At 36.3% G+C, this 13,749-nt stretch overlaps 1 protein-coding gene across 1 annotated transcript in view; it reads right to left on the bottom strand.

Moving 5' to 3' along the window:
• Positions 1-13,749, bottom strand: part of CFAP47 (cilia and flagella associated protein 47) — a gene marked incomplete at both ends in the record, with an annotated part of 427,079 nt that overhangs the window by 83,310 nt on the left and 330,020 nt on the right. The window contains one exon of the mRNA XM_081278126.1: positions 12,511-12,667. Within this exon, the coding sequence (XP_081134252.1) occupies positions 12,511-12,667 (157 nt within the window). The remainder of the gene's footprint in view (positions 1-12,510; positions 12,668-13,749) is intronic.

The following is a 13,749-nucleotide window of genomic DNA, read 5'->3' as shown; positions in this document are numbered from 1 at the left end:
AGTTAGTTTCTTTTGACAAGTGGCTCCTGAATTGTGCCCAGCCAGACTGCGGCATTTGGTGGCTCGCACGGGGAGCGACTGAGGGTAAGTAAACTGCTCGCCCCTGAGGGCAGGGCGAGAGGATGGATAGCCATTCTAAGTTTCCTCTTTTGTTTTGCTTCATTTTTGTTTTAACTTGCCTGTCCCTGGAGATGAGTGAGACAGAAGAAAAACCGCTCACATCTGAGGAAAAACTATTTGCGTCTGAGGAACAGATAGGGAGAAAGGACGGATGCACATGTCAGGAGGATAGAAAGGCTGATATAATGATTTTATGTGGTTCCATTTTTATTGCATTCTGTCTCGGTTTTGTTTGGCGTCATCTTGTTGGGTTGTATTATAGTAGAAATACGGGATCAGAAATTAGTAAAAAACAAACCGAAAGACTGTTAAGTAAATTGTTAGAGGAAGGAGGCATCTCAGTAAAATCAAGAACAGTCAGGGCATACGTTGATACAATACAACAATGTAGCCCATGGCTTTTTAAGGAGGAGTTGTTAGATATATCACAATGGAACCATCATGGTGAAGATTTAAAAAGAATAGAAAAGAACAACCCAGGGACTCTGCCAGTTGGCACATTGGCATTGTGGGCATTGGTATCTGGTTTGCTTAGTCCAAAGCCTTCAATTCAGACAAAGGTAGAGGAAGGAGAAGACATATTGATTCAAGTAAAAGAGAAGGTCTCTCAAATTAGTCAGAAAGAGGAAAAGATTCAAGTAAAAGAGAAGGTCTTTCAAGCTAGTGAGACAGAGGAAGGAAGTTTAGAGCAGAAAAAGCCATCAGGGGAAAAGTTACAACAGGAGATTGCTAATAACACCTTTCTATCAGAGAGCGTAAGTGTCCAACCATCAGCACCACCTCTACAGGAGACTGCTACTAACAGCATTCTATCACCAGAGGACATAAGTGTCCAATCAACAGCACCACCTCCATATGCTAGGAGACTCCCAACCCCCGCAGTTGATAGTTGGGATCCTGAGACAGGATCTCAAGTATGCCCTGTATTTGAGGTAGGAGGGCAGCGAATTTACCAGGGTTTAAATTTCAAAACAGTGAAGGAGCTAAAAGAGGCTGTAACAACCTATGGTCCCCAAGCACCCTTCATTGTAAGCTTGGTCAAATTCATTACCAACTTAAACATGACGCCAGCAGATTGGGCTAATATTTGTAAAGCTGTGCTAAATGGAGGACAATACCTGTTATGGAAGGTTGCCAATGAGGAATTTTGCAAGGAGACGGCTAGGCAAAATGCAGCAGCTGGTTATTCTCAGAGAAATCTAGATATGTTGTTAGGAAAGGGACCTTATGAGGAACGGCAGCAACAAATTACATATGATCCTGGTGTATACTCACAAATTGCTGTAGATGCAGTTAAGGCATGGAAGACTTTACAAGGACATGGAGGTTTACAAGGTCAATTATCTAAGATAATACAAGGAGCTAATGAACCTTACGCTGAATTTGTAGATAGGCTTATTCAAACAGCTACCAGAGTTTTTGGGAATACAGAACAAGCAATGCCATTAATAAAACAACTGGCTTATGACCAAGCGAATCGTTGGTGCAGAGATATCATTAGACCATGGAAACAGGAAGATTTAAACACATATATTAAATTATGTAGAGACATTAATGAACAAGAGCAAGTCATGGCAGCTGCAGTAAAACAGGCTTTAGATGCCAGAGACATTAATGAACAAGGGCAAATTGTGGTAGCTGCAGTAAAACAGGCTTTATATACCAGGCCAAGAACATGCTACAACTGTCAACAAACAGGACATTTTAAAAGGAATTGCCCCATAGGAGGAGGGTTTAACAAAACTAGGTATCAAAGGAGTAGAATACCGGGTACTTGCCCACGATGCCGTAGAGGGAGACATTGGGCTAATGAATGCCGTTCTCAAACCACCATAGAGGGTACTCCATTACATTGGGCTAATGAATGCCATTCTCAAACCACCATAGAGGGTACTCCATTATCAAAAAATGAACAAGGACAAGGTGTTTATCCACAATATCATGGACAAAGGCATCGGGCTCCGTTGCCAAAAAATGGACGGGGGGCCCCAATGCTCCAGGGCCCCAAACCACAAATGTATGGAGCACTGGAGGAACCCAGCAACCCCATCAGGGTAGTGCCCAGGACACATTGTCCATCAGATCCCTCTTCAGACAAACCAGAGGGAGCGCAGGGTTGGACATCTGCGCCTCTGCCAGATCAGTACTAACTCCAGAGATGGGAGTTCAAATCATTCCCACAGGGGTAAAAGGACCTCTTCCCAAAGGAACAGTAGGCTTATTATTGGGACGCAGATCTTCTACTCTAAAAGGACTTTTGATAAGTCCAGGGGTAATTGATCCTGATTATGAAGGTGAAATAAAAATTATAGCCAGTTCTCCAAAGGGTATATCAGTAATTTCACCAGGAGATAGAATAGCACAGTTACTAATAATACCAAGCCTACATGATAAATTTTCCAGTCATGCTTTAGAAAGAGGTTCCAAGGGATTAGGCTCCACAGGTGTAGATTGGGCTATGCTTTCTTTAAATTTAGATTCTCACCCCATGCTAAAACTAAATATTCAAGGACATGAATTTAATGGGCTACTGGATACAGGTGCAGACCTTAGCATCATCTCTCGTCAAGAATGGCCAAAACATTGGCCATTACAACAAGCCACTCAAACGCTTTGAGGCCTAGGAGTGGCGACTAATCCCCATAGAAGTGCAATGGTATTATATTGGAAGGATCCTGAAGGATGTGAAGGAACTATACAGCCATATGTATTGGATCATCTTCCCGTAAATTTATGGGGACGAGATGTCTTAGATCAATTAGGTTTGACATTAACAAATAACATCAATCAAAATACACCCACTATTATGGCTAGACAAGGTCTTAGGAAAGGAAAAAGATTAGAAAAACAAGAACAAGGTATAGCAGCACCAATACAAATAGATCAAGGAACAGACAGACATGGGTTGGATTTTCACAAAGGGCCACTGAGACAATAAAAATTACATGGAAATCAGAAAGACCAGTATGGGTTCCTCAGTGACCCTTGACTAAAGAAAAGATACAAGTAGCCCATGATCTGGTCAAACAACAATTAGCGGAAGGGCATATACAACCTTCTATATCTCCCCATAATACTCCCATTTTTGTCATCAAAAAGAAATCTGGTAAATGGAGATTATTGCAAGACTTAAGAGCCATTAATAATGAAATGGTCATTATGGGACCTGCTCAATTGGGGATTCCTCAATTGTCTGCTTTGCCAAAAACTTGGTATGTTTTAGTTATAGATATTAAAGATTGTTTTTTTTTCAATTCCAATTCATCCTGAGGATAGTCCACGTTTTGCATTTACTATCCCTGCACTAAATCATGAAGGTCCTGATCAGAGATATGAATGGAAAGTACTCCCTCAAGGGATGGCTAACAGCCCAACTATGTGTCAAATTTATGTTAACAAAGTAATCCAGCCACTTAGAAATCAAAATCCTGAACTACAAATATTTCACTATATGGATGATGTATTATTAGCACACAAAGCTAAAAACACATTGTTAGAATGTTATGCCACACTTACAAATTTATTAAAAAATTATAATCTAGAGATAGCAATAGATAAAGTACAATTAAATTTTCCAATTAATTATTTAGGAGTTCTATTATCCTCAACCATGGTCCGTCCACCAAAAATTCAAATACAGGTAGATCAACTCAAATCACTTAATGACTTTCAAAAGTTATTAGGAGACATAAATTGGATAAGGCCTTATCTAGGTATTCCAACAGGAGAATTAGGACATTTATTTGATATCTTAAAAGGTCCATCAGATCCAAATTCACCCCGAATGTTAATGCCTGAAGCAAGAAAGGCATTAAAAATCATTGAAACATATATGGAAAATATGCATTTGGATAGAATTGATATAAGTTTGCCTTTATTATTTATTGTACTACCAACAAAAAATATTCCTACAGGAGTATTTTGGCAAGAAGGTCCATTATTATGGATACATTTATCTTATTCTCCTAACACTATTCTTACTAGGTATCCTGAGGCTGTAGGACAATTAACACTCAAAGGAATAAAAACAGCAAAGGGAGTATTTGGAATTTCTCCCAATAAAATTATTACTCCATATACTATGAATCAAATTGATGAATTAGCTAATGAGTTAAATACTTGGGCACTAATCATGTGCAAGTCTAATGTTTCATTTGATAACCACTTACCATCTAATCCTTTATTGTCTTTTTGGTCATTGCATCCTGTAATTTTTCCAAAAATGACAAGAAAAACACCTATCATGAATGCTCCAAATATATTCACTGATGGGTCAAATAATGGTACAGCAGCAATAGTTACACCTGATCAAACTTTTACATTTTTAGTACCCAAACAATCAGCTCAAAAGGTAGAGCTTAATGCAGTATTACAAGCTTTTGTGATGTTTAAAGATTCTGTATTTAATTTATTTTCTGATAGTCAGTATATAGTTAATGCTATAGTATCCCTTGAAGATGCTGGTAGGATTTCCCCTTCTTCTACTGTTTTCTCTTTGTTTTCCACTATACAAAGTTTAATCTGGGACAGAAAAGATCCATTCTTTATAGGACATATCAGGGCACATACAGGATTGCCTGGAGCCCTTAGTTTGGACAATGATTTAGCAGATAAAACTACACATGACATACATATTTTCTCTACACTAGAAGAAGCTATAAATTTTCATAAAAGGTTCCATGTCAATGCTAATACTTTACAAAAGCGTTTTAAAATAACTAAGGAACAAGCTAGACAAATAATAAAACAATGTCAAAATTGTGTGACCTTTTTACCACAAGTTAATCTTGGAGTCAATCCTAGAGGATTGATACCTAACCATATTTGGCAGATGGACGTCACACACTTGCCAGAATTTGGAAAATTAAAATATTTGCATGTTACAGTTGATACTTCTTCTGGATTTTTGATGGGCTCCCTTCATGCCAGAGAAAAAACTAAAGATGTTATAGCTCATTGCTTACAAAATTTTGCCACTGTAGGCATTCCAAAACAGTTAAAAACAGATAATGCCCCTGGTTATACTTCTAGCTCTTTTAAACAATTTTGCTCATCATTTGGCATTACTCATATAACAGGAATCCCATACAATCCACACAGACAAGGCATAGTTGAAAGAGCTCATCAAACTATTAAAATGTACTTATTAAAGCAAAAAGACGGAATTGGGAAGGGGTATATATTCCCCAAAGATAAACTTAAAATAACACTTTTTACTCTAAACTTTTTAAATTTGGATTCATCAGGACTTAGTGCTGCAGAAAGGCATATGTGTCCAAAAAATGTACATAAGCCCAAGGTACTTTGGAAAGATATTCTAACAGGACAATGGAAAGGTCCTGACCCAGTAATTGTCTGGAGTCGGGGGTCTGTTTGTGTGTTTCCACAGGAAGAACAGCAGCCGATTTGGATTCCGGAGAGATTAACTAAAGTCCTGACCCAGTGATTGTCTGGAGTCGGGGGCCTGTTTGTATATTTCCACAGGGAGAACAGCAGCCGATTTGGATTCCAGAGAGATTAACTAAAGCGATTTCTACAGACCAAAAAGAAGATGATTTGGCTCAAATCCATAACAGCTGATATCCAAAACTCCAATTTGGCTATCCTTACATCTGCGAAAGAACCAGGATGCTTTTTTTAATATCTATTTTATTATTGCCCTTTCCCATATCATGAAGTTCTATTTTGGTTTTTGAGCTCATACAGACCTAAGTTAATGTTTTGCTGATCAGTTCTATTTTTTTTTTTTGACTATAGAGTTTTTAAACATTGCAATGGAGATTTCACCTGTAAAAAGTTATAAGGCCTTTACTATTATGTTATGTGTTATATGTATTATATTATGTGTGCACACTTGTGTTTTGTGTTATATGTTTGAATGTACGTATGTCCATATATCATATATGATGAGCGCTCATAAAAAAAATGGATCCAAATATTTTTTTTATTCACGTGATTTAAATGGTTTAATTTAAATTGGGTAAATAACTATTAAGAATTGTTTTAATATGTAAACAAAAAAGAAGGTTAACAGATCTGTTTGTTTACTTTCACTTTTCCTTTTCATTATATTTAATAATTCTCTTCAAGGTAATGTAAATTGTTAAGAAAATTGTTTTCTTTTCTCTTCAAGATAATGTAAATTGTTAAGAAAATTGTTTTCTTTTCTCTTCAAGATAATGTAAATTGTTAAGAAAATTGTTTTCTTTTAGTGCCTTCTGGAATGTTACATAATTTTTTCTTTAGCCATTATTGCTAGAATTCCTATCTTCATCCCAGTGCCAGTGAAGACAAAGATAAAACTAATCTACAGTTTCTGCAATAGCCATCACTGAACTGCTTGCAGAACTTGCCTAAACTATGTGTCACTTGTATGCATTGTGAACTCACTTGTATGCATTGTGAACTATCTGTTGGTGCAGCGACTTGTGGTAGTGTTGGGGTATTTTTGCTGATGATGTCATCAGTGGTACAATTTTTCCAACAAGAGCCATCAATTGGCTTGGTGTATCTTCCTCCCTTCTGCTTGTCATGACAAAGACCTCTCCACAGGTGTGGCTGTATACTGGACCGGTAGTCAATGACGGGTAAGATCCAATTACAATGGTACCAACCTAAGACAGGAGGCTGACGCCCTGAGGTCAGCTCATCCGAAGACGGGTAAGGACCGTATGTAGTATTGGACAACCTAAGGCAGGCACGGTCCCCAAGCCACATGCTTGTTGTTTAAACAGAGAGGGGGAGATGTTGAGAGCCACAGCCAAAGGGGCCCCAGCAAACTTCCAGCTGCCAGCAAACTTCCAGCTGCCAGCAAACTTCCAGCTGCCGGCTGATGATTGGCTCACAGCAGCCCCAGCAACATCTAGCTGATTGGCTCCTCTGCGGTGATGTTCATTGGGCTGTTTCCCTGCCCTTCAGACTGCCAGCTGATGATTGGCTCACAGCGGCCCCAGCAACATCTAGCTGATTGGCTCCTCCACGGAGCTGCTCATTGGGGGACTTCTTTGGCTCCGCCCACGCGACCCAGCCAATCAGCCTCAAGAGCAGGAGGATTGTGGGAGGTGGTGAGGTTTGTGTGGGGGTGAGAGGCTTGTGGGAAGCCAGTGGTGGCAGTTGGGCTCTGAGGGTTTTTTCCTGAGGAGCTGTTTTGTTTGGCGTTTGTAGTTCTAAAAATAAAGTTAGTTTCTTTTGACAAGTGGCTCCTGAATTGTGCCCAGCCAGACTGAGGCAAGAAGGGGTTTCAAAATGGGGATATAATTACAGATGAAAATTACTGATGAGAATAATTGTGAGAATTGATTACATGGACAGTCACTGAGAGGTACATGTCTATGCCAAATAAGGGCAAGGTGCAACCCTAAGCATGTGTGGATCAGATGGATTCAGTATCTTATGGCAGAGAGCAAAAGAGAAAGGAGAGATCAGAAGATCTGAAAAGATGAGAAAGCAGTGGCAGTAAGGGGTATTTCTTGAGGACTTTATATAGAATAGGGGAAGCCTATTCCACTGTCATGTGAAGATAGTGTAAGTTCTTTAAACTCTTCTCATTGGTCTTTAAAAATACCACCTCTAAGCAGATGACATAGAATGAAAGGTGGTCTTGAAGAAGACAGCCAGACACCATCAGTTCAAGACCTTGTTCTATTTATTCCTATGGCTTTGGGGAATTTCTTAGCCTAGAGTTCCACATCTGAAAACTAGGAATATTGACTTCCTTCTTGGAAGAGTTGTCTTCAAGATTGGGTACAGTCATGTTAATAGAGGTCTAGGGTGGCATATAGTAGGTTCATAACACATCTTCTCTTCTCAGGGTATTTAAAAGTTTTGCTGTAGCATCCTGTTCCTCATCATACTCATTAATTATCTGCTTTGAAGGAATTTTTACCATCCTCAGGGTGTTTAGACCATCTCTTCTCTAGCCAGCTTCTCTCATTTATCTTTTGAAGTTAGCATGGATTAAGACATGGAGGATTCCTGAAGCATCATCTTCTCTCACTTAGCCTTGCATAATGTTCAACTGAAAGCTCTTCAAAGAGCTCACCCTGTTCCTATTGGCATTGTTTGTACATCTCCTTTCCTGGAGATATCTGTTCTCAAACTGGGTAAGATAGAAGTGCAGGAGAAGTTGAGAGCTACAGTCTAATCTTATGGGCTTATCTTGTCATGGGAAAGAGATTTCTGCGGCAATCAAAAACTTTGAAATATTGCAAACTATTATCTTTGTGGGCACATATGTGTATTTATATGTCCTCATCTTTTACAAAAACTTTTAAAGACATCACAGGGATATAAAATCCAAGAAAAGATGAATTACAAGTAATTTTTTAGAAAATTGAAACAAGATTAGGGACATAACCTGCAGTCAGGGATGAGATATAGTGTGGGCATGTCACTTGCTCCAGATAAGCCAAAATATTTTCTTAGCAGCCAGTGTATGGAGGAGAAATGAAATGACACTATCAGTCTCTGTGGGATGAAAACAAACTACTGGCTCAAAAAAGCAATAGTTCTTCTTGATAGTAATAACTGAAAGAAATTTCTCCCAATAATTTTGTAAAAAAGACTGTGCAATGTACCAGGAAAGCCTTTGATAACACCTCCATGAACACATTATGACAAATCCTTTAGAATATTTCTATGTTATCTGATCTTGTGAGTGTGTGGTATTACAACAGTAAAATGGAATGATAAGAATTTTTTATGTGATTCTTTTCCAAACAGCACCAACATAATGATCTTTAGCTTGGGACTATTTTAAAGTACCCATAACCAAATACTCATCTGGGTTATAAAAAGTACTGGGAATGTAAGCAAGCCTTTAAGAACATTTGTTTAGGAAGCACAGTATAGTTATTTGAAAAAGGGTAGTCTGGGCACATGAAATGTTAAATGTTTGCTAAATGAATGAATTCTCTCAGAAATTTGGGAAACTTCTAGAAATATATTGTGTGCTTTTCCATTGATATGGATTTAAACCTTCTAAGCATTTGCTCTCAATACCAGTCTACTCTTCCAAGCCATATCCATTGTCAACAAATATTTTTAGAGTTAGTTTTTAAAATGCTATAGAATATAGTTGATAAATGCATAAAACACAGGAAATATTTTCAAAACTCACTAAGGAATTAAACCTGGATTCCTTATCACAGCATTTATTAATTTTGCAATATCCTGATGTGTCTCCACCCCTCCTCCAACACACATATAGAAATATATAGATATTTTTCAAAATTCACTGTTTTCCCAGGAAAGCAGCATTTTTGGAATGTCAAACTCATTATCAAACTTCTAGATTACCTAATTCTCTATCATTTTTCCTGCTGCTATCTTAGCTATTTTCATGTTTATCACTTCTCCCAGAAATAATACCCTTCAATATTCAAAGGATCTTTGGCACTTTATTTCTATTACATGCTGTCTCTAGTGATCAGAATCTTAATATTTTTGTGGACCACTTTGTCATGTTTGCTATATAAGTGACCAATACACAAACCTTGCTCACAAAGATCCCACAAATATTAACTACAATAACAAATATTTAAATAATGCTGTGTATATGCTGCCATGCTATTCAGTAGGGAAAATAATTATTCCAGGTTCAGGATTCCAGGTGCAGGAAACACACACACACACACACACACACACACACACACACACACACACTCTCACGTGGGATGGGGGCGATATGCAGGATCTGCAATTCTGTGAGATCATTCACACTGAGTATCAACTCTTGGTGATGTATTCTGAATCTTTCCATCAACTTCCCTAAGGAAACTCCATGAATTCTCATTATCTCCAGGAATATTTATATTTCTTCCTTTTGAAAGATAGCAACAGGTTGTATAGTTCCATCATTAAATAATTTAAAGACATTTACAAATATTTAAATGAGAAGGTATCAACATAGCACCGTTTGTAATATGTATATTTGGCATACATGTTAAATATTTTATTCTTCTCATCAGTCCCATTTTCCCATAAATGTTCAACAATTCAGGCCAAATTGTGTGAGCTTATTTACCAAGGAATATGAACACAAAGTAGGTGTATGGCACCTAGCAAAACAGAGTCCAAAAGAGGGAGAAGGAGGAGGATATGACACAAAGGAAGATGTCATCAATAAGAAAAGGGAAAGAGGAACAGTTGGGTGTGGAGGGAGGGAGTGTGGACAAGTGCTAAGATATCTGAGGTCAATAATTTTCTTTGCCCCATCTTATCAGCTTGAAGAAAGGAGAAGGGAGAAATTAAGAGTTTTAACATTTCCCCTACAGAGAGTAAGTTTACTTAAAAGAGAATGTTTCAATTGCAAATGACTGATAAAAGTTTTAATTGATAAGTTTGCTGTATTTTCTTATTACAAAGAAGGAAGAATTTTAGGCAGATTTTAAAAAACTAAGAGGCCACAAATTATTTCACATTTTTAAAGTAAAAATCTTGACTCCAGTATGTTTTTAAAACACTTATAATTATGAAGATATTTACCTATATCTGCCCTGAGAAGTTCATTCCCTGGAAAGATCCTTTGGACTTCCTCAAGTTCCCCACACCAGAGATTCTGAGTCGCACAATTGATACAAGCTTCACAACATCTTTTCGGTGCCTATCTAAATGTGTGGTTTCCAAACCCAGAGGACACAATGCCTTTTGTATTTGAATTTTTTTCAGCTACTATTCCTTTTCCTCCAGCAGTTATTCCAAATCACTACTCTTCAAATTTCATACTTTATCTCCTTTCTTCAGCAGAAGAAAATGTAAATATGACTGACTGCTCTTAATTCCCAAGCCCCTCTACCTCATAACAGGGTATCTACATTTGCATTTATTTTCTCTTATTCCCACCTGTCCAAAGGAAGAAATGTTCCTCCTGTTCAAGGTTAATGTGTATACGTTGACCATGAGCTCAGTCCACCAAGAGCCTCAGCTCATCATTTAAACCTTCCCTCCTTTATAACATTAACTCCTGTTCAACTCTAGCTTCTTCCTTCTGCTTATACATATGCTCTAGTCTCTTCTACCTTAAAATGACAAGTTCCTTGAGTCTTCAATCAGCTTTTAATAAATACTACATACCTCTCCTCACAACAACCAAAGTACTTATAAGGATTTTATATGACCTGACATTATTTTTATAATTTTTAAAATTATTTCATACAAAGAGCATGAAGGGATGATCAGGAAAAACCAAAATGCCAACAGGTAAATAATATTCAGGATAAGTGTTAATCAAAAATAATAAATAAATAAAGGAGGATAGAAGATTAGAAAGATGTGGAATAGAAGGAGATCGAGAGGGAGAGAGGAGGAATGGGAAAGGAAGAAAATGTGGAAGGATTTTTTTAAAAATAATGCTATGTGCATATATAAATAAACCACATGGAATTTCCCCTTTATGTATAAAGAGAAAGAACAAATCAAAAATAAATAAATAGATAAATAAAAGGAAGATCAATAGAGAAAGGAGAATGGGGGAAAGAGGAAGGGGAGGGAAAAGGGGAAAAACATGAACTACAATTGAATTCCATGAATGTAGGAATTTGTCAAGATGAAACCAGCTCCTATGTATAACTATAATGTGCTAATAAAAAAATAGTAAATTTGCAATGTAGATAAAATACAATTTTCCCCCAATCAGAATGATGGAGATTAAGGATAATATTGCTATTCAGAATTGATTAGACTCAGGAAAACAGGTGATATCTTTAATATACTCTTGATGAGTAAGAATTGCAACATTATAACCATTCTGGAAAGCAAGTAGGTTTTTATATCAAAAGGTTTAACATTATAAAACTATAATCCTCAAATTACCAATTACTATAGTAGCAATAGTAGTTGAAAGTAGTAATAATATTAATACTAACAGTAGAAATAGGAATAATAATCAAAAACACATTGATAATGTCCAATATTGGATTTAAAATGTGCTTCAGAAAACTCATGATAAATTAATTTTTATTTTGGACTCACAGTATTAAATAATTTAGTATAAAGTGATTAAATACTTTATGCAATCTAATTTAAAAGCATGCATCTTCAACAAGACTGGTTGAAACAAATATACTACCTGTTTATTTTTTTAAAAAAGAGGAGAGAAACAAGAATTTCCATAAACTTTCAAAGGATAAACACTGGCATATTTGATTAATATCATAATAATCTTACAGATTTACTGTATATTTCAGTTTACAGATAATATTGGAAGAAATTGACTTGGTACATAAATACCTGATTCTGGCTCCACCATTTGTAAGCTGTTATTTATAAACCAACATATTTCATATCTCTCTCCATGTTTTCTCTTTTATACAATGATGTTTTTATTCTATGATAAAATAAGTTTGATTACAAGCTACAAAATTATATGTAAATACAAGAAAAACAACTTACTTGTTAACATGATGTTGATGACAACATCTTCCTCAGTGGGATTTTTGAAAGGAATAATGAAAGATGACTGAAGACCAAGAGGGGTGGTTATTTTTTCTGTGTCTACAGGCTGGGGGAGTAGTCCTAATCCACAGAGGCAGAATTTCCATTCTTTAAACTGTTTGACGATAAACATTTGTAAGATAATCCTAATCACACACATTATATTTGCAACTGTTAATAAATGTAATACACATACAAAATTTGGCAAGAAAAGGTTCATTGTCAATATTTAACATGTACTCTTTCGTCTCTCTTTTTCAAATTCCTTTTGATTTTATTGAAAAATCAGTCTGTTTATACACTGAAAAAAGAGGAGACAAAGGGCCAGTAATCAAATATGCAACATATTTCAATACATATAAGGTTATTTAAGGCACAGAAAATAATCTTTAATTGATATTGTGCATTTATATTCATGGTATGTTTTAATATCAACTTGTCTAAAAATCTGGATACTAAACATTGCATATAGTTTCCAAAATTGCAGGGTGAATTCCAAACGAAATTAAGATACTCACTGCATGAAGACAAGTAAGGTGAAGCACATATTAAATTCCCATTAAAAGGAAGTGTTTACAACTGCATGGGATGTTATTTGTCCTCACCATCTAATACATCGAATACATTTTCTGTTATCACATGAAATGGATGAATGGCTTAAAAATATGTGAAGGAGATTGAATGTAGCCCTTGTTTTGACCTGGGTTTCATAAGCCTGCTAAGTGCTGTATGAAAATGTTTTCTTTGTGTCCATTTAGAATAAAAATCCCTTGAAAGTATAACAGATTATGATTTGGTTCTAGATATTTTATACTTATACATCAAACCCTTTGTTCATATTACAGATGAATGAAAATGTCATTGGCAAAAGCCAGTGATTGTCCTGGTTTATAATCTCTCGAACTACATAGATGTTTCCAAGACTGAACTCCAATAAAAAGAAGGAAACTTTTTTTAAGGTTGCTTCAAATTAGGATAAGCAGAGGCAGGAATTCCATAAAATGCCATCTTTTAATAGGAAGAATTAAAGGCAAGTTAGAGCTTCACATTATATTCAAATGACTATATTACTGTTAGTCACAGATTCTATTCACATGAGATAAGTTTACTATACTTTCAATTATGTTGTCCTAACCTGATTTTATATAATTGACCCACAAATGAAATCCAGTTACTTTCAACCATTAGGGATGAGCT

Source organism: Spermophilus citellus (assembly GCF_964194105.1).
Source record: "Spermophilus citellus genome assembly, chromosome: X".
Lineage (NCBI taxonomy): Eukaryota > Metazoa > Chordata > Mammalia > Rodentia > Sciuridae > Spermophilus > Spermophilus citellus.
Note: the sequence above shows the minus strand (reverse complement) of the source record. Positions and strands in the feature narration are given on the sequence as shown.